The sequence below is a fragment of the Perna viridis genome, chromosome 1 (assembly GCF_037379345.1).
Source record: "Perna viridis isolate PV_CMFRI_1.1 ecotype Kerala chromosome 1, ASM3737934v1, whole genome shotgun sequence".
Taxonomy (NCBI): domain Eukaryota; kingdom Metazoa; phylum Mollusca; class Bivalvia; order Mytilida; family Mytilidae; genus Perna; species Perna viridis.
Window position 1 is genome coordinate 62,151,213 of NC_142445.1, and position 26,170 is coordinate 62,177,382.

The 26,170-nt window shown below is 34.4% G+C and overlaps 1 protein-coding gene across 8 annotated transcripts in view; it reads left to right on the top strand.

The window, feature by feature from the left end:
• The window catches only part of LOC148629743 (potassium voltage-gated channel subfamily B member 1-like), a 123,105-nt gene that overhangs the window by 72,488 nt on the left and 24,447 nt on the right, over positions 1-26,170 (top strand). For 5 of the 8 annotated variants that reach the window (XM_088556408.1, XM_088556371.1, XM_088556366.1 and 2 more), the window contains exon 3: positions 6,280-7,126. In XM_088556408.1, coding sequence (XP_088412534.1) covers positions 6,280-7,126 — 847 coding nt within the window. Of the gene's footprint in view, positions 1-1,563; positions 2,560-5,263; positions 5,336-6,279; positions 7,127-26,170 lie in introns of those variants that run through there. The other 3 variants (XM_088556386.1, XM_088556393.1, XM_088556403.1) reach the window with 3 other exon arrangements.

Below are 26,170 nucleotides of genomic sequence, written 5' to 3' on the forward strand. Positions count from 1 at the left end.
AATATTTTTTCCTTCAAAAAAGTGATTAAACTTCTTATTATTTTGATAAGTTTTTTAAAAAGACAATACTATTTAAACAAGTAATTGTACAATAATTTCAACTTTATTGATTCGTGAATATCATAAAAAATCAAATATTTAACCATGAACCAAGCACACACAACCGTAAGCTTGCTTTACTACCATATTGTGTGCATTGTAATGTCACAATTAATTTGAGCTCAAGTATGCCAAAACTCCAGTGTTCCTTATAGTAAATAATGTCTTCATTTCACTGGGTTTAATCCATCTTCATCCCATTAGATTAATTGTAGCCATTTAGCAATTCAGATTGACATGCATTATAGAAGTACAAATGAATATACTGACTTTCCATATCAGCATCCCATTGTCAGCTATTTATCTCGAATTTGCACATCTGTGAGTATTTGATAAGTTGATACCATAGTACACGAATTCATCCACTGCCAGCTAGGGCAGCTTAATGTGATATAATAACATTGTCTTAGGAAACACTGTGAAATATTGCAACCTTTTAAAGAAAAATATATGGCACAAAGCTTGAGTATTATGGTTTCCAGTATATGAACAATTATAAGCAAATTTATAGAGTTAATGTGTCACTCACACAAAAAATAAATATTTATCATAGAAAAATAATGAATGAAATTTTCGGTCGCCTTATCATGTAAGGTCTATTTATTTTACATTCGACGTTTATGAAGTTGGTATCATTTTGGTACCAGTATCGTATTGCATATCCCTGAGCGGGTGTACGTCAAAACATGGATGCCATAAAAATATAGTGCATTTTCTTTTTGCCTCTCTACAAACTAATGTTTTGTCAAAAGACATGAACAATGACTTAAAAAATAGAGCAAACATCACACTGTAAGATGAAGAACTTTTTTAAAAGAAAATCTAACATAATATCATAAAAATGTTCCACTGAAAAGGTTGGTTTGGTGAGTGCAAAACGAAAGTGAAAGTAGGGAAAATGGCTATTTATAGTTCAAGACTACTTTTCTGTCCAATCTTCGTGGACTCACCCTATTTTCTTTGCGGGAAATTATTTTTCACATGTCCTTAGAAATGCTACATAAGTGAAAGTTTTATTGAATCAATTTACATATTTTTTAAAAAATCCTAAAAATATGCACTTCACTATAGAAGTCTATGGGAAAATTAATACGATACTGAGACCTTTTATACCAACGTTAAAGCAGTTTTATGAATTCATTAAAGATGGTTCCTCAACAACAGAAGTATGAACACACGGCATCTCCAAGTACCGGGAAAAATATCCTTCGTGGGAGACTTGTTGTCTACTAACATAGCAATATTTAATGACAATTTTCTTAGGAAACGAATCTGAAAAATTTATTCTAAAATCAATAGCCATGGTCAATAATTTGTATACAAATATGATCACAAACAGTTCTAGAATATCGATTGAACTTCATCACTAGTAAATCATCAGGTGTATAAAATTAAAATAATTTACCAGTATAACAAACGAGGACACATGGCGGATCAGCCACGTGTATAATGTCGCAGTTCAATCGGAAAGAAATGATTGTCATAATCATTTTAACTCGGCTTCTAGGATTCATACATCTCTAGTAATAACGATTTATAAATAATAAACGAGCTATCAGCAACGTATATGTAAATAGTTCGTGTCACAATAGTTGACAATAATTATATGTGTTCGCCAGCAGACGACAAGTTTTTCAAAATCAATACAAAGCAGAAGACATCTAAGAAGGATGCCCTTATTCAAGATACTGCGAATCAACATTACCATAAAAAGACATGAATAGTAGTTGTGGTTGTTTAGTGCCGTTTGATTCCTTATTGGCAGTCGCTCTCTATGATTCTCTTGGATTAGCACTCGAAAAAATGTTCTCAACGCACAAATGACAATACTGGAACCAAACACTGGTTTCTGAATCAATACGTTAACAATTTGATAAGCAAATAGTAGTTGCTTTAATGATAACGCGCGTTTTCTGGTCTCTGGCAGGCTTAAATATTTTACCATGTTTATCAACAGTTCTGGAAACTTGTCGTTTCGCATATCAGCACTGACAATATCAAATGGTTTTATTTATTACAAAGACTATGGAGTAGTAGAGGGAAACCTAATTCTTGATATCGTCAGCTGAAATAGTATCTAATCATGATAAGACAAGGATCAGATTTGATACATCGAATGCTTTTGATGGATTAAAAAAGGCTTGGTAATAAAATCAGTTTTTATCAACGTAAACAAGTGGAGCGGTCTGTAAACCTAAAAACGTCAGCTAACATCATGTTATTGGATGTTAAAAGAAAATGATATTTTCTGAAGATTCATCTAAATACTATTTACCGTGGTTGATCACGGCCAAGACTTTTGTGAGCTGAATTAGAACGATATTGATTTTTGAGTTACACGTTTCAAGTGAAAGAACTTACAAATAGGGCGAAGATAGTAGGGTTAGATGAAATGTATACCGTGGTCAAACTCCACACCTAAATGTTACATGTAGGAACATGCGCCGTTGCCAACGAGGGGTAAGGTTAAGCTCTGAAGGGTTTTGTTTTTTGTTTTCATTCTACATAAAATGTTGACATTGTAGTAATTGGTGTTAGTGCTCCCAAAAAATGATGATTCTCTTTTTTTTTACTTTTCCCCTACAAAAATAGCAGTATTTAACATAAGACAATGGTATTAAGAGGATTTATCATAATTTTTGTCGCCTCAAAAACTCCACGCATCTCCAAAAAGTGACCAATCATTTGGTTGAAAATTGAAAATTTGACATAAATAATCTAAAATATGGAAGTAGAATTTTAGACATAAGAATATTGTTTAAATTTGAAAACTTTGAAATTTGTGGAAAACATTTTTGTGACGTTAAAATAAAATGGATTATAGATCTATTTTCATGACCCTATATCCTGTATTTAAAATAGGCTTGTATCATTTTATGGGGAAAAAAAACTACGAAATGTCTCTTTACAGTGACCACTTGGCTTACCAGTATAAAAACTTGCTAGAAATTGATGAGGTGAAAAATGTTGAATTAACAGTACTTCTTGGTACATTTTTTTAAACCTAGTATTCATTATAACTGAATTATGAACATCATTGACATGAAAATGTCAAATGAAAATCTGAGGCTAATGCATTTGCAGTTCACGAATTAAGGAACGAAGAATGTAGTTTGTTTCGTTTGATAATAATGCCAATTACAATAAGCTAAGACATTTGGGATTGGTGCGTGTCGACAAATTATCACCTCCTGCTTTTCTTATTACATGTATGTTTTGTTATGGTTTGGATTTTCTTTGTTGGCATTTTATTCACATTTCTCGCAAGTCATATTTATTAGAAAAATACTCCACAATAAAGGACGAAGTCCTCATAACGGTTATACGAATTCAACCTATGACCTTTTACATTTAATCTGACTGGAAGTGGTCGACTCACAGACAAGTCATTCCAATCTACTAGGATTTATTATTAGTGATATATCCCTCTGGCTAAAACGTTTGTTGTTTATTGTATTTTGTAAGTTTGGTGAACTTAGCCTTTTAAAAATACAGTCTTATTTTGAAAAGATTTATGAATCCATACTTTCTCCATAGTCGAATTTTGGTGTTCTTCAGTTTACTGTCAAATGCTTTAACCGCCAAACATGCTGCATAATACATTCAGCAAGCGATCAGAAAACGTTTAAAACACTTACGAACCAAGTAACTTTGTTATCTGCAATATGTTCCTACTTTTGTTTTGTTTGTTTTTATTCTTCTGCTTTTTTTTGTTTTTGTTCATTACGTCTATTGTTTTGCTTTGTTTTATTTATTTGCGTTTTTTTTAAGATATTTTGTTTTCGATTGTACGTGTAATGTACTTTCTTTCTAAATATAACTACATGTACATGTAAAAAGTGATTTCTTTCTTTGGTCATAATATTACTCTGTTTTGAGGATACGTGCACGGAGATCGTTTTGAATAACGTTGTGTTATCCATAATCGGAAAAATCGTGCATTCCTGATATTGCTCAGAATACAGATAACTAATTATTCCTTCGTTCCTCGGTATGATTTCATTAAACGGTCCATCAATTGATGTAGATCTTATAGAGGAAATATTGTCAGCAATTTTTTTTTTCAATTCCTATTCGGTATAAAATAAGGACTTTCTTTGACCTAAAAACCGTAGCCTGTTGATGCATTAGTTTTCTAACGAACTTCATTTTCTCTGTAATAAGTAATATAGATTTGGTAACAACTATTTCTAAAAAGTCTAAAAATGAACGGCGTTCATTATTTTTAACAGATGGTCCCTGGAGAAATTATCTTGCCTGTTAAAAACAAATATACATTTCTAGTATTTTTCAACACTGTATAAAGCGTTCTGAATATTTTTTTTTAGATTCGTCCCATGCATTGGTTAGTTTTATTTCTTCCGATTGGAAGGATGTCATTCTTTAACGCACCATCATCAAGGCAAGATCGATACATCAAATGACCTATGCGGTAATTTACGACTAAATTTTCTGATTTATGCGGTCCTCGTTTTGAGAGAATTAGCAAATACAAGTCAATGGTTACAATTCTATTTGTAATGAATATCATATCCAATTGATTTTCTTTAAATAGTTTAATTCTCAGCTTTCGTTGTTTGCAGAATCGATCGTATCGATCGTGTCGATGGTGTTCCGGGGATGGTGTATAACAATGATAAGAAATAACATCATTTCCCAGTGATCACTGCGACGCTTATTGAATTTCAGAAGATGTATTAAGTAACTTCTGCCGGACGCAGCAGGTCTCTAAAAATAATCACTCTTGCATTATCCTTATGACGGTAGCTTTGTTTAATTAAACCAACACATCATTATGGATGACAATAAGAAGGAGAAATAAGATTAGGTAGCTTGGAGAACTTTGGAATTGAATAGCACTGATCCTATAAAAAGCTTACTTGTTGATCACACACAGCGCTTGGTTCTGCTTTACGATTCGCTATTGTATAGACACGGAAAACGGGCTGTAATTGCAGTCGGTAAAAGTATAGTTTCAGTACACGTGTCATGCCTCAGCGCAGAGCTAGTGTTTAGGGTCAATTAGCATGACTAATTATTTCATACCCAAGTATTACTTTCTACTCAGCATATCTGGTTTCAATAATAAATAACATGTACAATAAGCGTTGTTGACGTTTGAAATCTTTTTATCTTTAAGTTAATGATATCTCTATGGTAATTTTCAAAAGTACTAAAACGGTTCTGTGGTTAGACGCATTTAAAAGCTGTATAATAAATGTAACTATAAAAGAAGGTGAGTTAGTTTGTTTTGCTGATAAATATATATATATTTTTGATTGTTTTTGTTAAAGACATATCAACGAGATTCGGTATGTGCATGCAACTCAACCAATCTTAGACAAGTTGTTCTGCGTTGTTAAATCTAAATATGTGTTTTTTCTTAAAAGATCCATGACCGATTGTAGTACAAGATAATACGGTAATATTCAAAAGATACTACTAGTATGTTCTTCACTTTAAGAATGGAGCCAATCGATATTTCAGTTAGCTGAATTTCTCTCTTGCTTTCTTTCAAAATTGTAATTTTAAATCTAAAAAAAAACATTTTGATTTCTTTAAAGTTGAATTATTTATTCCATTTTCAAATCAAAATTAAAGAACTATGATATGCTATAAGTTCCAAAATGATATGTATTAATGATATACGACAATTTGAAAATCACTTATCAGCTCTCTTTACCACATGAATGATTTGAAATCAATTATGAAAACTTTCCTTATCTTCTACTTAACCTGTCTGCAAAGCTAACCCATCTATCTGTATACCAGTAATACTGTTCCAATCGATGAAACCTCAGTTACTTACAATAACACCAGAGATAATCGGTACTGTGCATTAGATACACTGTTGCATTTCTCTACGTAACATTGAGCGATGTGTAGCAAAGGAAATCTATTTACATGCCTTTGTAGCGTCTAAACCAAGCGTTTGATTAGTAAACATGCTGAAACGCTTGCATGTAAAAATAAATTTCCTTTGTGTATGTTCTCTCTACGATGTCTGTGATTCCATCTAAGGAATTTATCATGGAGTCAATAATCTCTAATGTATATTCTTGATTACATGGTATGGAAAGACGAAATTATATTCAAGATGGATTTTTACATAGTTTTTTCGCCTCGATATATAGATAAATGATTAATTATTATTGACTACGTCTTTTCTACCATTTTTAGCTCTGGACAAGGCCGCGAATCTGACGGAACAAGCAATCTGTCCTCAAGAAGCACTTCCTTACATTACGATACCAACAAGTGCAAAAGAGATTCAATTGCCTTTGAGCCACAGGGCTGTTCTTCAAATATTAACAAATTTCAAGGCGTTCGAAGGCAGAGAGATACCACTTCAAAGCAAGAAGTGAAAATAACGCCGAATCCAATATCATTAGCTACGTCTGCCGTACCGCATAACAATTCAATCACATCAATGCAGATCTCAGTTGATATGGGGTTACCCAGTGAAGGAGGAACTGGTGGGACTTATTACCCATACACGGAAACCGGTCCTCCTGAACCAAAGGCTATTTCTAGAAGCAAGGAAATGTCAAAAAGAGTTGTATTAAATGTTGGTGGAGTTAAACATGAAGTGCTATGGAGAACTTTAGATAGAATGCCCCATACTCGTCTAGGAAAATTAAAATCATGTAACACACATGAAAGTCTAATGGAAATCTGTGATGACTATTCAATTGTTCACAATGAGTATTTCTTCGATCGCCATCCTAGATCTTTTGCTTCAATTCTTAATTTTTATAGAACAGGAAAATTACATCTTGTAGAAGAAATGTGTGTTTTGTCTTTCTCTGAGGATTTAGAATATTGGGGGATTGATGAATTGTATCTAGAATCGTGTTGTCAACATAAATATTATCAAAGGAAGGAACATGTCTACGAGGAAATAAGGAAAGAGGCGGAAAGTTTACGACAAAGAGATGAAGAGGATTTTGGAACAGGAATGTGTTCGGCTTGGAGACAAAAAATATGGGATCTTTTAGAAAAGCCAACAACATCTATGGCTGCACGGGTAAGTATCTTTTTTCTTACTTCGAATATATTTTTTTAAATTTTAACCTTCAATTAAAATTTACTTAATTTATATTAGCTTTTATACATTGCAGTCGTTTATATTTATATGTGAATGCAAATAAACTGAAAACGCAGACAAACAAAGAATTTATACGTTCTCCAAAAACAAAGGTTAAACTTACACATGTACTTATTCAAGGTAAAAAAAAAAACAAAAGCAAGTCAAATTTATAAATCTTGATTTAGTATCGATTCTGATTTCCAAACTAGTCCAAAACACTTTCGAACATACAACAAAAGTTCTATGAGTCAACGTGTTTTGATTCAAATGGCTGTCTTATTGATATTTGCACTCCCATTATTTCTGCTGCATAAGGATGGCTTAAGGACAATGACCTAAGAGGTAAAAGTTGTTAAATGTGTTTCTCATGAACAAAAAACTATACTAAAGACTTAGACCATTGAATAATGTCTGATACAATGACATTATTATTTGTTATCACAATCATGGCTGATACAAAGCAAAAGAAAACATGTTACAGAATTCCTACTATCATTGTATTTACTGCAATGTTATGACGATTCAGTCTGATTTACGCGAACATCGTGTACTAAACATGTTTAATAGTTCTTAGGTCCTGGTTGAAGAGCTGGGCATTTTTCGAATTTTGTCTACCTTATTTTTCTTTGTAAAGCACTTGTAAAAGGACTGTAATTCTAACACTATATAAAGGGGGTTTGAAGCCGGAATTATGGGAGACCTCACAATGATCTGGGAATCTTTTCAGTGATTCTAATCCTAATGCGACAGATGGTGTTATATATAATGCAAAAGAGGTTAGTTTTCTGAGATAAGATAATCGCTGCTAATGAAATCATTCAAATACTGGTATTATGTATGAATGCCTCCATTCGTGTGAAAACTCGTGTAGTAAAGAGTCTTTCACATAAGAAGCAATATATAATGCATAGGCGATCTTATCTCATGATTTCTAATTTGAAAATACAAACAAGCAGCATCTAAATCATCTTGTTTGTATATATTCGCGCGTGCCTTGAGCAAAGCAGACGATAGGAATGACATGTGATGTAATATATAATGTATTGGCGCTCCTTTTATCCCGGATACCATCATATAAAAGTACAAATATCATTACTAGTCTCCTTATTAATCATTTATATAAATCTAGTAGCAACATTAGGAGAATAAGCCCCAGGAGGAAACACACCGAAGAGTCATGCAAAGAAAACAGCGATCTGATTCAAACGTGTTTCGTATGAATACCAAATCTTATAAGCTTAGTCGCCCATAGCATATTTCGTTTTTAACAAAGTCGCCAAGAATAATAGCCTTTTTATTAATATGAAATAATTTGCATTGAGTTATTCATTCAACTTTAAGCAATTCCGAATATCCCCCATTTGCCCCACTAATAGTCAAAATATGTATAGTCAGTCTAGCTCCTCTAACTAATGAATTTCGAATGTCAGATGCTGTTTCGGAGCTTGATAGTCTGTATGGTTAGGTGCCATTCTAAAGAGAACTAAAGACCTACTTATACACATCTCTGCGAAAAGCATCAGCCACCTGATTCACAAAAACAGTGCTAGATGTTTATAGAAGAGAACCGCATTTCACAATGATTTTGATCATTCATTTGGGCCTTCAAACACAGAACAAAGTATTTGAGTATTTGAGTGAGTTTTTGAAACATAATGTACATTTTTTTCTACGTTTTGACTCTCTCTTTCCTTCAGATAATAAATTCTAAGACATAAATGTTAGCTCCACTTTTAATCTTTCTCTCTGACCTTAAAACAAGCTCACCAAGGTTAATCGTAAAAAAATTAACATCTGTTTTCTGCATTAATATATCTCGGTATCTGTGGAAATGGAAACGCCATGCCAAGATTATCACGTGGGCGTTAATTTTCATGTCGTAAACATCTTTCTTCGTTTAAAATGCTTATCAAGTTGTCGTGGTAATAATAACCACTTATACACACGATGAAAGTTCAATGCTTACCGAAGGAAGTATTTTGGATTTTTGGTCAATCTAGACATGGTTTTTCAGTGCAAAAAAGCTCGATGCAATAGAAACATGGTTTAGCGGCACTAAATTCGTGGATCGTTACTGTGTATCCATCTCTACCATAAAACTGATTTGTTCAATGTATCATAGCTTTTCTTTCCTCTTTCGTCTACTCGGACTTGACTTTTTATGAGCAACTCGGTGGGTGTTTCTTGAAAAGCAGAGGACGCTTACCCTACAGGTGCACCTGGTTCATGCTCCCAGTTTTTAGTGGAGTCCGATTGGCTCATTTACTTTTGTTACTTTGTATGTATTATTTTAGTTACTTTATGTCCTTTGTTGTGTTTGTCAGTTTTCCGCGTCTGGTCTTTGTCCCTGGATTACATTCTTTTGATTTCCACTAGAATATTGGTTCCCTTGATTACTTTTTCATGAAGTCGGAAGTTATAATTTTCGGTAGTTTTACCATGGGCTGTCCTCTGATAAATAATAAAACCTTTCTTAACATCGTATATGTATACGAAAAAGAAAACGTAATTTGGGTTTATATTTTATTGTTTGAATTAATATCATTTATTAACATGTAAAACATTATTTGATTAGCATAATGATTAACAGCCTATAATTTATTGTTTACTAGTTGTACTATTAAAAACTCTGTATCCTTGTGTAGTCATTTGTTTTGATAAAGCACCGAACAACGTAGGCGTATTTGGTTAACTTCGTACCGAGTCTGTTGCATTTATTTAAACCAACTTCGACACAGTTTCCAGAGAAGGATATTTTAACTGATACTGGAAATGAATGATAGTATAATATACTTTTAAGTTTTCATATTGCTTTGGCATTCAGATGTATTTTCCATTTCACCAATTCTTGACTGGCATGATTGTGCAATTTCAAATCATCTCCAGATGATCACAGAGCTTCTAGTGTAAGCAAACATCCAACACATGTATTATGCAAGAATTCGTCATTCGTTGTCCATGTAATTGTAGGAAATTCGTTTCTAAAATGAACATTAAAATGTCAATCACTATAATTATAGACAAGAGGAAATAACCATGTAACATTCCGAAAGATTAAACAAATGTCATCAATTGCCCTGATACTTATTGTTATGAACTTAATATTACTCTAATTCATGTATAAACTACGCACCGTATAGTGACTGTAGCATGCATAGTTTCATTAAAAGTCAACCATGTACATTTCTACAGTCTATACAGGATAAGTGTGAAACACGTCTAAATAACAGTGAACCTTTTCCTAATAAGAAAACTTAATTTGAGAAGTTACACGCTTTCTGACTGACCACATTTCATAATGTGACTGTGACGTCATCAACCTTTGTAATGTTTGGTACTAAAATTAAATTACAGCAAGCACAAAGTGAGCTCAACAGCAACGTGTGTGTTCGTGAAAATAACATTCTTGAGATGGTCCGAAGTGATAGCTATCAGCCTAACCAGATTACGTTCAGTAGGCAGCAGAAACAGCCTTAAAATTGATGTTTGGCAGCAAGAAAATCATGAAATTTCACTCATTGGGATCAATAAACAAAAATAGATCAGAAGTCATATTTATCATTGAAAATATACAGTCGTTTTCAATGCATTCCTTTAATTTTCCCTGCGTCATGAAATCAGAAACCTATGAAATATTCATTAAAAAATTCGGGAAGGGTTGCGTGCACTTGTAAACGCATCTCCCTTCGCTGTTCCACTTGCTGTTAAAGAATATTACCCGCCTTTGAAAAAATATAGCCCCGACTGTATAATTCAAATCGAAGCATAGCTTTTCTAAAATAGGGAAGGCAATCATATTTGGAATTTCTGTAAAGCCGTCAGTTGCGTTTACGTCACAAGTTATGTGTAAAATATTCCCACCATCTGTGGGGAACTGTTATCATTCCGGACTTTATTCATATTCTGAATTGGACCAGCTTAATCTTAAAATGATATAGCCGGAGCTTCCGCTAAAAGTAAGGACTCAAAAATGTTGAATCTCTTGGTGCTCGCTTCTATAGGCGATATATATGCCTACACCATATGAAGGATTGACTGTTATATTCTTCCTGACGGTCCATTTGAAATAACCTCAATGTCCATGATACATACTTAAAAATAACTTGCTTATTTATTTAGTGTCCACCACTAAGATTAAGTTAACCATGTCAAAATAAGAGTACTTAGTGACTGGTACAAACCAGTATTCAAGTTTCAGAAAGCAAGAAACGAAGTATATATATAAGATATAAATACACTCCTGGATGACCGATTGGCTAAGCGTCTACCAAACATGAGATGCATTTTGTTACATTTGTGAACATCAGAATGATGCGTTACAAATCTTGTATTTGACAATATGAAATGGTTGTGATTATATATTTAAATGTAGATTTTAAATTCACACTCATGGCTTTTCGTCTAACATGTTATTAAGATTACCCCGGTGCTTGCGTGTGTGATACCTTTACCAAAATTCTCGAAACAGAATTTCCTGACGTATGCACATCTTTATAAACTAATCTAAGGGTGCACTATACATTTATATTAAGGCGCACTGTTTCGCACACCAAGTTACCCCGGTCAAATGTTGTAAAATTTAAAATTAAAAGTAGAAATTTGGTGGTTATATTGTTTAAATGTAGTTAAGCATTTATACATAGACCGATGTAATATATATAACAGGTGTAGGAAGAATGGTATCCGGAACGTTTCAGTCCCCTGCCGTATTAGGTTCTCTCCTTATCATCAGATGGCTGATTTTTAAAAACCTTATTTCGCACGAACGTTTGGAACTAAAATTGTGAGAGAATGAATCGAAAAGGGTCTTCTTATTTTTACCCTATTTCCAACTACTCCATGCATGCTTTCATCCTGTGGTAGTGTCTAAGTGCCTGATATTTTGTAAAACATAGTAATTGCCTAAAAACTCAGTAATATTTGTTTCAGTATGTTACCATGGCGACTGGATTTTATAACAATAATCACTAAATTACTGATAAATGACTTGAACCTCCACACACCAAGGATTTCAAAAATATGCACTTTTTTATGACAAAACACTAGAAATTTCTTTGCGGACTGCCTCAAAACAGCTTTACTTCAACAAAGTGGGACCAAATATTCAGTAGTGACCTAACTGTATTGTACTACCTAAAACTGGAATAAATCATGAATATCCAGCAATTGAAATAGAAAGCGTAGCAGACAACGTTTTGTTGGACAGCAAACAGGTCTATAGCCATATGTAGTCATGGCAACCACGTCTCTATTAAGTGTTCCAACATGGAGAGTCCAGCTAGTAATAAAGAACGAGTTGTGGACATACAGACAGACGTTACCCTTAGTACCCAAAATTTTGGTTTTGGGGGATAAAGAAGTTGCAAACTGGTAACAATGATCCTTTTCAAGCTTTAGACTACATATCATGTATTTATCTCTGTCGATTGTTAACAGAAAATCCTTAGACATTTGCTAGACTTCCTTTTACCCCAACATAAAGTAATCGATGTGAAAAGAACTCATGAACATGTCTGTCGGATCAATCCGAAAGTCGTGTCCTTTTGTTACGCGGGATTTCATTTATGACCTATGAAGTTTTAATAGCTTCTTTAAGTAAATAAAATGGCTTAAAAACAACTGAAACTAAATCAGTCTCTTAAATGTTAGCTTTTTGGGGAGAGTTCTGCGGGTCGGCATCGTATAACACTGACATGAAGGATTGGTTGTGAAAATCAATACTTTATGTCGTCTAATTATTTGCTAAAACTGGAACAAAACATGACCATTTTTCACAGCATCAAAATTTAAAAAATGCACGAACTCTGCACGAGCTTAATCACAGTGACTCATGATTCTGGCAAGTCATGTAGGTTTGCAGACAATACTAGTCATTAATGCAATTTTGATAATAGAATTATGTAATAATATAGTTTTATCGTCGCCTATCACGAAACAGTAACAATCTTCTGCATTGTGATATTGTAGCATGTAAATTGTCTGGAAGTTCAACAGTATTCTCTCTGTTTTTTTAACTTTCAGATCCCCAGTAGCTTATAAATTGAGAATGCGATGTTGATGCCATATAATATTCACTTTGGCATACTTGGGCATTTTTTATAATTACATCTGTCCGTGTTTTTATGAAATCGGGTGTGATATTAGTTGAATAATTATAACAAAACGAATAACCAAAACCATCAGGATAAAGACCTGATTTCTGAAAAGAACCAGTGACATTTAACAAATGTCTTTTACAAATGTCACTGCCAAGAAGTAGCTATATTTACTTCATGTGCGGAATCCTTATGACATTTTATGGACTCGACAGCTGCGAAAGGTGATAACCTGCAGTTGTTTCCAGAGATAGGGATGGTAGATACTTAAGACTTTGGTGTTGGTTATATGCCATGGACTGAAAATACATTTGTTGACATATGATGATCAATTTCTTTAAAATACGTATTATTCCGAAGTAGGATATCAGCAGCATGATTAAAAGACATCTTTACATTGTATCGTGTAACAGTATAAATATGATATTCTCTGACCTTTCCGATATTGCTGAAAATTTATGCCTTGCTTTGACATGAAATATCTGACATTAATATATATGAATAATTACATTTACTGTGCATATAAAAATACGCCAATCTCATTGGATTATCGGTATCGTGTAGTGGTATAGGTAAAGGCAAGAACGTGAAGGAAAATGTCTATTCAGGTCAACATTGTATTTCGAAGAAGGCGTAAAGTTCCGTCAAGCACTTATGACGTTACATGGTTACAATAAAGCGCGGTACATACTGTACGTCGTCTATGTGCGGTACTGTGTAGTTCTCGACATTCTGGGGGCCGCGCGAAAGTTAAATGAAAAGAAATAAAGAAAAATCAAATTACTGAAAGAAAGTCAAGAATAAATGAATGTTCATGAATAATAAAGCGCGGAATTAACTGTCTCTGCACAATTTTAAATTTCACTTTGAAAGTTTTTAATGAAACGTTTTATTATTTCGCATTTGTCCATCTTTTAATCTTATCAACAGCAACAGTTTTTGCTTTGCGAACATGATTTTTTGAACAGTCCATTTCACAATTATCGACATTTGAGTTTCTATTTGATGTCATCTCTAACGGATACAGTTTCGTGACAGGACGTGACGTAAGTCCATTTTTGGTACGTATAACTGCTGATCTCGCTATTCTGTCTCCTCCTGTGTTGAGCTTGTTTACCACGGCTAGTGTCCATTTGGTCATGAGTGTATCGTCATAAACTTGTACAACATCGCCGGTTTTTATAGTTTGTTCGTTATTCCCTGTGTTCTGCTGATATTCTCGTAGAAATGTCATATATTCGTGTCTCCATTTACACCAGAATTGTTGTATGATGTTTGATTTGAATTTTGATAGTTTGTTCACAGATTCATGAGTCATGATATGCGGTGAGTTTGTAAAGTCTTTATTCTCCAGGTAGGGAAGGGAAGTTATTCTTCGCCCGTAAAGTACGTGAGCTGAAGTAAGTGGTTCTTCGTCTAACGGATCGGATGAAACGTATGTGAATGGTCGGTCATTTAGTACAGTCTCAACTTCGGTAACAATTGTCGTTAGTAGTTCTAAGCTGATAAGTAAGCGTCCTAACGTTTTCTTTATGCATTTTTTGTAAGACCTATCAGCATCTCCCACCAGCCGCGATACCATGGAGCTCCTTAGGTATAAATTTCCAAGTTGTTCCGTAATTGTTGAGTTGGTCTACAAGTAATGGCGATCGTGTATCGTGTAAGTTCTTCGATCTGTTTTGCGACGGCTGAAAATTTTGTGGCAGTATCAGAAATCAGTTTTGGGCAGTGATATTCTACTTACGATTCTACGGAACGCCAAGATAAACATGTTTTAGCTTAAACCAGTCATCACTTCCAATTAAACGGCCCGTGTTCTGGCACAGGTGAATAGACAAATATATACCTTTTTGATTTCTCAATTCTTGTTTTAAACATTTAACGCACCTGTGAAATCCACACCTGTTACAGTAAATGGCGGTTCTTCGCTCAGTCTATCTTTCTGAAGTGGTGGAGGATTGGGTGCCGAATAGTGTCGGCTTATAATTTTATTGCATTTCACGCATTTACGTATGACACTTTTAACAACTTGTTGTGTCGCAGGTATCCAATAACTTTGATGAAGTAACGTTACAGTACTCAATATTCCTGAATGAAGATGAGAAACATGTGCGTCCATGACAATGAGTTGTGTAAGCTTCTTTTCCTTGAAGTAACAATGGAAATTTTTCACACTCATCTATTTGTGCATTATGGATGCGTCCTTCACATCGAATCAAGTTGTCCTTATCAATGTACAGCTTAAGTTGTTTTATAAGATTGGTCCTTTTGTTCCCATCTTTTTGTAGATCACTAATAACATTGGGAAAATGTTTGGTTTGAGAATCTGTTATCCAAGCTACTGAGCGGTTTGAATTTCATTTGTTTTCAACGTTCCAGTTTGTTTCTCGGCTGATCTACAATTCTTAATGAATCTTATAACATAGGCAGTTACTTTCAACAGCAATCAAACTTTGTCGACCCCATTGTCCTTATGTCCCATCCCTTTTTCATTTCATCATCATTTCATGTTCATTTTATCATCAATTTCATGCTCATCGTCTGAATATAGCTGAAATATTGCTGCTCGGACGTTAAACCCCAACAAACAATCAACGGCTTTTTAAACGAATCAAATCTGTTAATATCAATGGTCTTAGAGAGTCCTTGTTTATCCGTGTTATCCGTCGTCATTGTACACGTGTATGTATTGATACATTGCTCATTTGCTTTTGTTACTTTGTATGTATGATTTTAGTTACTTTATGTTCTTTGTTGCGTATATCTGTTTTCCATGTCTGGTCTTTGTCCCTGGATTACATTCTCTTGATTACCGCTATAACCTTGGTTCCCTTGATTACTCTTTCTGACTCGGTAACAGTTGACAATATGAGGTTTTCATCTTTCCTCCATTTTAGCCATTTGTCTTCATCAATGAGCCAACTAGGACCGCCCATCCATAGTTTGCTCTCTTTGTATTTTTCTGCTGAAATTCCTCTCGATAACAAATCGGCCGGATTACAATCAGTTAGACAATAATTCTACATACATTTGTTTACTTAAACGCCTAACTACATTCCTAGTCCTTTGCATAGCAATTGTCGTATTTACCGGTAATGGAGGGTGGTCGGTTTTCCATGGTAACTTAGCATGGTAACGGTTGTCACGGCAGGCTATAGAATTTTCGTAATTTACTAGGAAGTGTTCATGTTCTGTATTTGTTTTCTATGTCTCGATACCAATGTTTTCGATTTCCCAGAACTTTTCTAAATAGTATTCTTCTACCTTGTGAGATACCATAACATTCAGCATTTAACTTGTTTGTTTGATGTTATGAGACCAGACATAGGATAACCAATCTTTGACTCAACTGCAGTTAGACCATTGCCTCTGATAATACGGTCTCCGACGATGTTCCAATAGTGGTCAGCCCCTATCAGTAAGTTTATTTCGAACCTATCATCGCTAGTCACTGGGTGCGCTAATTTCAGTGCGCGTATATGTTTTAGTTCAGTGACAGAGTTAACATGGGTCCGTATTGGTACGGCAATTTCTGGTATTACAAGTACATTGAGCGGATCGATATTTCGATATTTGCTGATCTCAGGTGTCTTATTTGTCTGTTTTCTTCGCCAAATCAATTGATATGGACCACCTCGTTTCTGGTTGAACATAGCTGTAACTTTTCGGCAACTGATTCTGTGATGAATGATCTCTGTGCCGCTTCATCGTACAAAATATTAGCTTCTGTAGTATACTTTTCTGAGCGCACGTTGGCAATTGCAGTTTTCAACAATACATTTGAAGCTTTGTGTGTTAGAGATGAATGTAAAACTATATTACTTTTCTCGCCCGTGCAAGGTTTACTCGATTCATCAGACTTGCGATTTATTTTATTAGTGCATAAACTTGTGTGGTGGCGCTTGTTACACTTTTTACAATTGCTCGACGATTTACAGTCCGCTAAACTCTGATGGCCAAGGTAGTTGAAACACAATCTATCCTTTTTAACAACAGTCATGCAATCTTCAGAGGATGTGACTTTGGTACAGTTTACGGCGAAGTGCCCAGTTTCATGGCAAAATAAACATGACTTAGTATTGCGATTCAATATTGATCCGGACTTATCATTTCTACTGAAATTTTAGGACGGGTTTTCGTGTTCGTCAAAAATGCAGCTGTGGCGTGCGGGCTTTCGATTTTTTCCGGAAGTTTCACGGCTTCCATGATATTTAATTCACTCAGTAGCGCCCTACGTAACTCGTTTATAGTCCAGTTTGTGGATTTATGTTCTCTGGCTAAATGCTCACGGATTTTTATAGGTAATTTGTTCAAAATAATTGGAACTAGTAATGATCCGTAAATTTCATCAGTCTGCCCAAGAGATTCTAGGCCACGTACATATGTTTCGGTCTTATCGTAATAATTACGGAGGCTAGCTAAGGAATATATCGGCGCTGGAATATCGAGTAAGGCCTGCATGTAGGTTTGTATGATCTTGTGAACCCGTCCGTATCTCTCTTGTAACAGTGAAATTGCTTTAGCGTAATTTGTATTGGTCATCGAAAACCCGGCAATGGTTTGTAATGCCTCATTGCGTAGTAGGGACTTTAGGTAGTTAAATTTCTGAACATCGCTCAATGTGGGATTTGTGTGGACAAAAGTTTCGTAGGAATCCCAGGAAAGCTGCCAGTCTAATATGTCTCCTTCAAATATGGGTAAATTCAATTTTGGATGTTTGTGATAGTCACTGCGTGCACTGTATGTTGACGAAGACTGAAGATTTGGGACTTGCATGGGTGGATTAGTGAAGTAACTAGAGGTTGAAGCTACAGTAGGTTGTACACTTTGATGCATAAAGATATGAGCATTTGGATTCAAAGGAGTAGCTTTGTGAGTTGCAGGTAGACTTGTGGGTTTATTCGTACATGCTGTTTCACTAGCGTCTGCTAAATTTTGAATTTGACGAAGTTTAAAGTCTAAATCGTACATATACTCATCTGAGTCTTGTATTTTGTCTGCTATTTCTTCTTCTTTTGTCTGTTCCAAAATCTTCTCGTTGAGGTCTGCAAGAATTTTTTGCTTCTGTTTAACAGTTTCCAGCAGGGTTGAAATCTCAACAGCATCCGCCTCGGTCGACTCCGTGGTCTGTCGAATATCGTCAAATTTTCCTAGGAGTCTCGTAACAGCTCTTTTATGTCCGGCTCGTACAGCTTTCAGCTTTTCCATCATTTGTATCCTTGTCACGGCACCAATATCGTGTAGTGGTATAGGTAAAGGCAAGAACGTGAAGGAAAACGTCTATTCAGATCAACATTGTATTTCGAGAAAGGCGTAAAGTTCCGTCAAGCACTTATGACGTTACATGGTTACAATAAAGCGCGGTACATACTGTACGTCGTCTATGTGCGGTGTGGAGTTCTCGACAGACGCTTTATAAATGATGTTGAATGAGTCGATGTAACACAACTTCTAACTATAAAGGCCTCGCCTTCAATAATTATGACTGGACTCCTTTTTAGCGTTCATGTAAAAAAATGTGCGACCGGTCAATGCTTTTACATGCCGATGAAATTCTAAATATAGATCTGTTGTGTTTTGTAAATGACCTGAGATAGGAAGAAAATGAAGGGATTGCTCCCATGTCAAACTTTAAGTTACGTTAATTTTGGCGATCCGGACGACATTTTATTGCATTTGGAGTGGGGAATTAAATGGGAAATTGCGGGATGATCTTCTTTCATGTGGTGATCTAGTATACCACTTTCAACTGCAGGCAGTGTGTGTATAATATCATTCAAAGGATGTAAATTATCACGTTGAAAAAAGAACGCTCCAAATCATGATTCAACGGACAAATGATATTACAGTACAGTAATATAAAGGTTTTTCTCGTACATATAATGTAATGAGAATGGGTAAGATGAACATGTCAAAGAGATAACAACACAACCGGTATAAAAAAAAAATGACAGCTCAAGGCCATCCATGGGTCTTTAATGAACGACGAGGAAACCCTCACACCACAGGGCAATCTAAAACAAAATTTTACACAGGTACAGCGAAATAGTTGCCCCTATATGCCCCAGCAACATAAAAGTAAACTGAAAGTGAAAACGAAACAATACATACAGAGACCAGAAATTCCTGACTTGAAACAGGCGCAAAAATGCGGCGAGGTTAAAGAACTTTAGTATGAAATCTGGCGACCGTGGAAAAATATTACACATTTAAACACACCTAAAATCCAGTTCAAAAAGGCCTGAGTCCCTTGTTAAAACAGAAATAAAGAAACTGATTATACGTTACATTAATACACACACAAAGGATAACTAGCAATTAACTGACATACCAGCTCCAGATCAGTTTAAACCTACAAATAGTTATGTCCTCATCGTAAGTAATATTAATCCAAATTCTTCCCATGCGGCGTTGAAAATCACGGTACATAGTCATACGATAAGGAAACAATCCATGTCTTTCCGAAAACTGCTTTTAAATATAATGTGTTTGGTTAAATGTATTAAGACCCTAAGAGCGAATATATGCTAATACAAAAAATTATATCTTTAACGATTTGACAACAATATCATAACTATGTCTCTTAAGAATCTGTGATCCTTTCCACAAAAAATCGTAAGTGTAAAATTAATCGTAAGTTATGACGTCATAGTAAATAAAAGTATTGTGACGTCATAACTTACGACTAATTTGACTCTTACGATTTTTTGTGAAAATGTTTGTTTGTTGGGGTTTAACGTCTGAGCAGCAATACTTCAGCTATATTCAGACAATGAACATAAAATGGATGATAAAATGAACATGAAATGATAAAAAAAAGGATGGGTCACAAGGATAATAGGGTCGACAAATTTTGATTGCCACTGGAAAAAGGGGGATGGGTAAGGTCGGGCAATTTAGCCTCCTGTGGCGGAGCGCAAAGGTTCCTACTCCTATCGAATACCACAGCAGGGTTCTTTAACGTGCGAGGAACGTGGCATCTTTCCCAACACGGTGCACCACTATGGTTTGCGGTCAGGTTTTCCGTATTATAGCCAGACAACCCCAGCATGCAACATGCCAGGGGTACCCCATTCCACCACCTGGGGCACACATCCCAGTTGCTCTGTGGACAGAGCGCCTAGCCCCCGGCTAGGTTTCTGAGCACTATTTAGTCGCCTTTTACAACAAGCTTAGCGCTGCTGCAGGCCTATTCTTTTAACACCCGGACCTGCACGGGGCTTGAAAAGGACTACAGCTTATTTAACAGTTTAGTCAATTTATTTGGTGAGTATTGAGCTTTCCGTGCATTGTGACGAATATTACCATAAAATAGAGGGTGGGAGATACCCGCATATATAAATCGTTTGCAAGTACATCTGTATTGGAGTAAGAGTTCCTTGTATCAGTTGAGATAAATTTTGAATGTGATATCAAAAACCCTGATGTAGTAAATTCTCGGTTATATAAAGATTTCTTCCGTTAAAATCCGGAACATTATTTCAAATACGAAGAAGTCGAACCAATTGTGATATGTAAACACCATATGATGTTGACAAGGGGATGTCACCATTTAAAAGAACGGATAGTTAACAAAAGAGAATAAAAAATCGTCAATTCATAAAACGTAAGTTTTAGTATTGAGTTTACCATTATTGATACGAATACTAAGCTCAAGAGACGGATCTTCTTTTTTATTAAGATTTGCTTTATTCAAAGAAAGTTATGTAAGTATAGATATTGAAGTCGTCAAAGGGGTCCCCATCCATTCAAGTCATGAATTGTAGCAATACAGAAAGAGGTCCTCAAAAAGTGGAACACAATTGATCGCCATGGAAATTCCAAAAACTTTTGACGATAAACGGTATCGCCACATCAAACTAAAATGTGTCCAACAGGAATTCGAAGCGCTGTGGGCATTTCAAAAGAAGCCCAACTAACATAGTTCCCATGCTTTTCGTTACTAAGAGTGATTAGAAAGAATTCGAACAAATATATTCATATCCCAATTTATTAAAGAACCATTTGATAAGATATGCGAATTTTTACTAGTTACACAAAGAATGACAGGAAAATTTTGCAGTGTATTTCACTTAATTTCTAAATTTTTTAAGTTTTCTTCAACATCAGCTTTTTCTGATGTCTGAATGTATTTCTGTTATAAAAAGCGTTAAAAGGGAGATGTATCCTAATTATCATGCTAAGTACCTAATTCTTGTAATTAACTCCGAAATACGACAGATACATCGCCAATTGACAAATATTTATCTTCTTAATATTGGATAATTAATCACTTACCTTCTATATTATTATTATGTTATGGAATGTCATCTGATTAGATTTATTATAGGCCATTTATTTCATTGGCGTACATACAACGCATATACTTACTTACTTCACCCTGTATTTTTTTTTCGGATTTTCATGTGTCTTGACCAGTTTAAGGAAAAAAAGGAGAAGTCGCGAAGCCCACGATTGAAAATTTGCTCTAGCATTAAACTGACTCGCACGGAAACATCTTTAAAAACATAAAGTATTTTTTTCCTCTTTTCTGATTATATTTCCGATGAACATTTTCCCGTAAATGATCTTCTCTTTGAAAAAGGGTTTTTGCCCGGGTAAATGCTTTTAATTTACCAATTTTTAGCTTTGTCAGTACCGAGATTGAAGGTAATGTCGAGTCTTATTGTCAAAAGGCCTAACCGATATTTTAGAGATTAATTCAAATTCCGAGGTCAGCGACCTGTTAATAAGGTCAATACGGTTGTCCAAAGATTAAATTCCGATAAGTTAAAGGCAAACATTCCTTGATCGAAAATGTTCATATGCTCACTTTAATAGAAAAATAATAAGAAAACTGTGTCATCATATCCAGATGTTTTCTAAAAAATGAATGATTCTCTTCACGTAGTACCCGGAATAAGAAGCATCTCCTAGATAATAGTTCGTGAAACGTTTATTCATTCTTTTCTATTTCCTTCACGCGATGTCTATACTGGAAGGTCGCTGACCAAAGATTTGAGTAAGTCGATAAATCATGATTAAAACTGTGAAGAATAACATATGGCATTTGTATACTGATATCAGCTTGTATTCAATCGAAAGTCAGGTGTTTTGTAGACTTGTAGGTGTCTTTTGTTGTAATGCCGTAATATTTAGGACCTAACAAATATCATATGAATCAATTAAAAGCTGGTGAACAAGACTGGTAGTCCATGGGCCAGATTACGAAGCCCCTCCAGAGGGATTTCTGCAGACCTACATAGGTTGAGAGATATGTACATTAATTTAGAACATAAATCCGCCTGTATGCCAAAAAATAAATGCAGCGTTGACATGGAAACCAGGGTCTAAAAGGAGGGCACATGGTCATTTCTAAGTATTCGTCTTCGAAATATTTTGATTCCATCCAAGTAAAAAATATTGTTTTTGTTCATACAAGTGGCATCACAAGAAAGTTAAGATATTGATCTTTACTAAAAAGATTAAGAAGTTGCTAACCATTTGAAAAATGGTATAAAACTCTAAATTTCTCACACACCCCTTTAAAAATCGACTAGTCGAGACCAAGCTAATGTATTTTAAAAAGTGAACACAAATGAATTGTTATGATTCATTTAGGACTAATTAAAATGTTTGAAGGGCAGAAAATGCCTTTGACCACAAAAAATATGAAAAATAGGTAATTTTCTTATTTTTGCCAATTAAACGGTTTAGTTATTTATTATATAAATTACCTCCATTATTCATCGTTATTTTCAACATAAATTAAAATTTTTGTGAAAGGCGGATTGATATTCATGTTGTGACGTTTCGGTGGGAGAAAGCGCGGGAGTGGAATTACCGAATTTATTTCACAGTGTGAATTATCGAAAAAAATTACACTGGGAACATTCGGTAAATCACTGCTATCTATATAATAAAGGCATATATTATGGATACTGAATACTTGAAGCCTTCAAACACACATGAGAATGGAAAACGAATGACAAAATCTCATTATTAGTGAACATTATGATCCGTATTTATATGTTTCAACTAAAAAATCTTTAAACGATAATGAAGTATCTCAAAATCAACTATTTTCCTTCTGAAATGATTATATTCACCACGTATAGCTTAAACCTCTTTCTTGACACGAGTATTTCCATTAAGTTTTTATGTGATATATTTTAAAACTATGATATCCTCGAATCATCTGTCTTCTTCTACTGAAACTTTGAGTTACTGTTACAATATTCAAAATTACAAACGAAATGATATGTATAAGCAGGGTAGATCTACACACATGTGAAATATCTAATGTAAAGGTTACGTCATAATCATTACTAATTTCCCTCTTTTCGTAGATCAACACAAAATTTAAAAAAATGAATTTCATAAATTTGTTGTAAGTTACTATCGAAATATCAAAAAATCGAAAGTTTCATTTTATGTTAATGTAGCTATATATTGAATTGATTCATAAATATTTGGCCAAACCCTGAGCCTTCTGATTCGCATAAAACTGACCTTCAGTTCTTTTCCGCAAGGCAGATTCCATATTAGAATAACTAGTCCTTTTTAGAGGAAAAAAAACCTTGAAGCAAGTTTTTTGAAGGTTTCCATGCTACCAATTGATAAAACAGCAGTACAACGATTTGAAAATTTTATCATTAACTGAAAATGTATTGTTGTATTTGAAAAAAATGGCCTATAAATCTATCAAAAAGTACGAGTAAACAATATTCTTCTGACTTCTGACACACACATAAAACTGTAGTCCACACGAATCAATTAAGCTTTTTATGTGAACAAAAGTGCTAAGGATGATGATATTCATACCAAATCTTTGTTTTTTTTTTCAATTGTTTAAATGGTTTTCACCTTAAGGAAACAAATTGACAAAACTAAAATCCCCTCCATCACACTGGAATCTCCGATAATCATGGTTTTCGCAAATCAGTAATCGCCATTTGGACCTAGTTTTAATGATTGCTTGATTAAACAAGCAAAATGACAGGTGCTCATTGATAAGCAAGGTATGAATTAAAATATTTAGAATAATTTACAGACGTTCCTAAGTGAAATATACTGTCGTTAATCTCGTTAATCTTGCTTTTTTACCCCCAGAGTTTTGCAAGCAATTGATGTAACTTTCAATCGATCCAACTTCTGAAAAAAAACTTAATACATTTCATTTTACTATGGAGTACTGGATAGTTTGTTACGTAAGGTTTTACCGGTTGTGACATTCTAAAAATTCATGACTTAGTTATTTGACAGATTTCGTGTGCTTAGAGTCCTTAACTTCCATTTGATATCGAAATTGCCGCAAATTTGCCGTAAAAATTGACATTTAGAACCATATAAGTCGCAATAAAGTTTACAATATTTGCGGGAAAGCGATCTCATAAATTGTTATAATCTGATATTACTATAAATTCATTTTATTCGTTTGTTTGGTATTTAGACGATTCGATCAATTAATAAACAAAACCACTATGTGTCAAGGGATTATATTTTATTTGTAACCTTCTGACGACTGGTCTCCTGCGTGAGCAACATTAATGAGTACAAGATTCCCAGAGTGTCGTGTTCTAATACCATTAGAGATCACAAACTGTCAAGAAATGAAAGAATTGTACGAAATAAACAATAATTATACATTTCATCACTAATTAATTTTATGTGCCTTTGGATAAGGGGAGAATAAACGTGCATATATTTCTAATTAATTTCGTATCATGTGATTTTCCGACAGAGTTCGATTAATTTCTCACCTAAATTCTCTTCGACAGACATATTTACCCAATATTCCGTTTTAATTATTTGAAATAAATGCAGGAACTCGGTTCTGGCAATCATTTTATCATATCAAAATATCCATCAATCTTAATCGTTGACAAAACTTTTCAGCCATTGGCATATTCGTGATAAACACAACAGTTATGTAATATTACTTTTTTTTTAAATCTGTGCCTTACACGATAACATTTTTATAATTCATGAAATTATGAAACAAAGAAAACGACGACTAGAAAGGTATTAATTAAATGAAAAACTTGATGAAATGCCTTTTTCGTTACATGTACAGGTAATTTTTGGTTAATAACTGCTTGAATGATACAAAATGCACCAGCAGCAATCAGTGACGACAGATTTAGGTACCTCTACAGTTGCCGTTTATCAGTGCTTCAATTTTGACGTGTATACAAGTTTTGCATATAGTAGATGAGACACGTACAAAGACTTGTAGGTCTCATTTTCGATTTATTTTTGGCCCGGATTTTTTTCTGTTGGAAGCATTCAAAACCGAAGACAGATTTGTATTTTGTCTTCCGAGTACATCAATATAATGATTGTCAGAATCTTCTCTTTTGTATTATGAACAAACTTCTTTTTATAGTTTAGAAATAGTTAAGTGGCATATTTCAATCATCGTGTTTATGCATTAGCGATTGTATTGATAGTTGTACGAATTTGTCAAAATACAATTAACAAAAACATAGAATTCATAAGGATCAAAAAGTTGATTACAAATGATTTTTTAGGAAAAAATAATGCCTTTTTGATTGAAATATTAACCGAATCTCCTCAGTCAAAACGCATATTATGCTGCATATATTTCTCCTCCATTTAAATCTAATAGGAAAGTACGTGATATAATTATCTGTATTTACTTTAGGTCACCGGACCGATCCGTGACTTAGTAATTTAACGTCAAATGATAGACGTGCAATGAGACTTGCGTTGTTTAGTATTATACCAATAACATGAGCCGAAAATGTGCTAGCTAGCTCACAGAAGTAACGGTTCACATGAAAGTTTGTCTTTCCACTCTTTACTCCGTGCAACCTTTACGACTTTGCTAATTGACTGATTGACTCAGATAAATGGGCTAAAAATTAGAAGTTTTAGTATGACT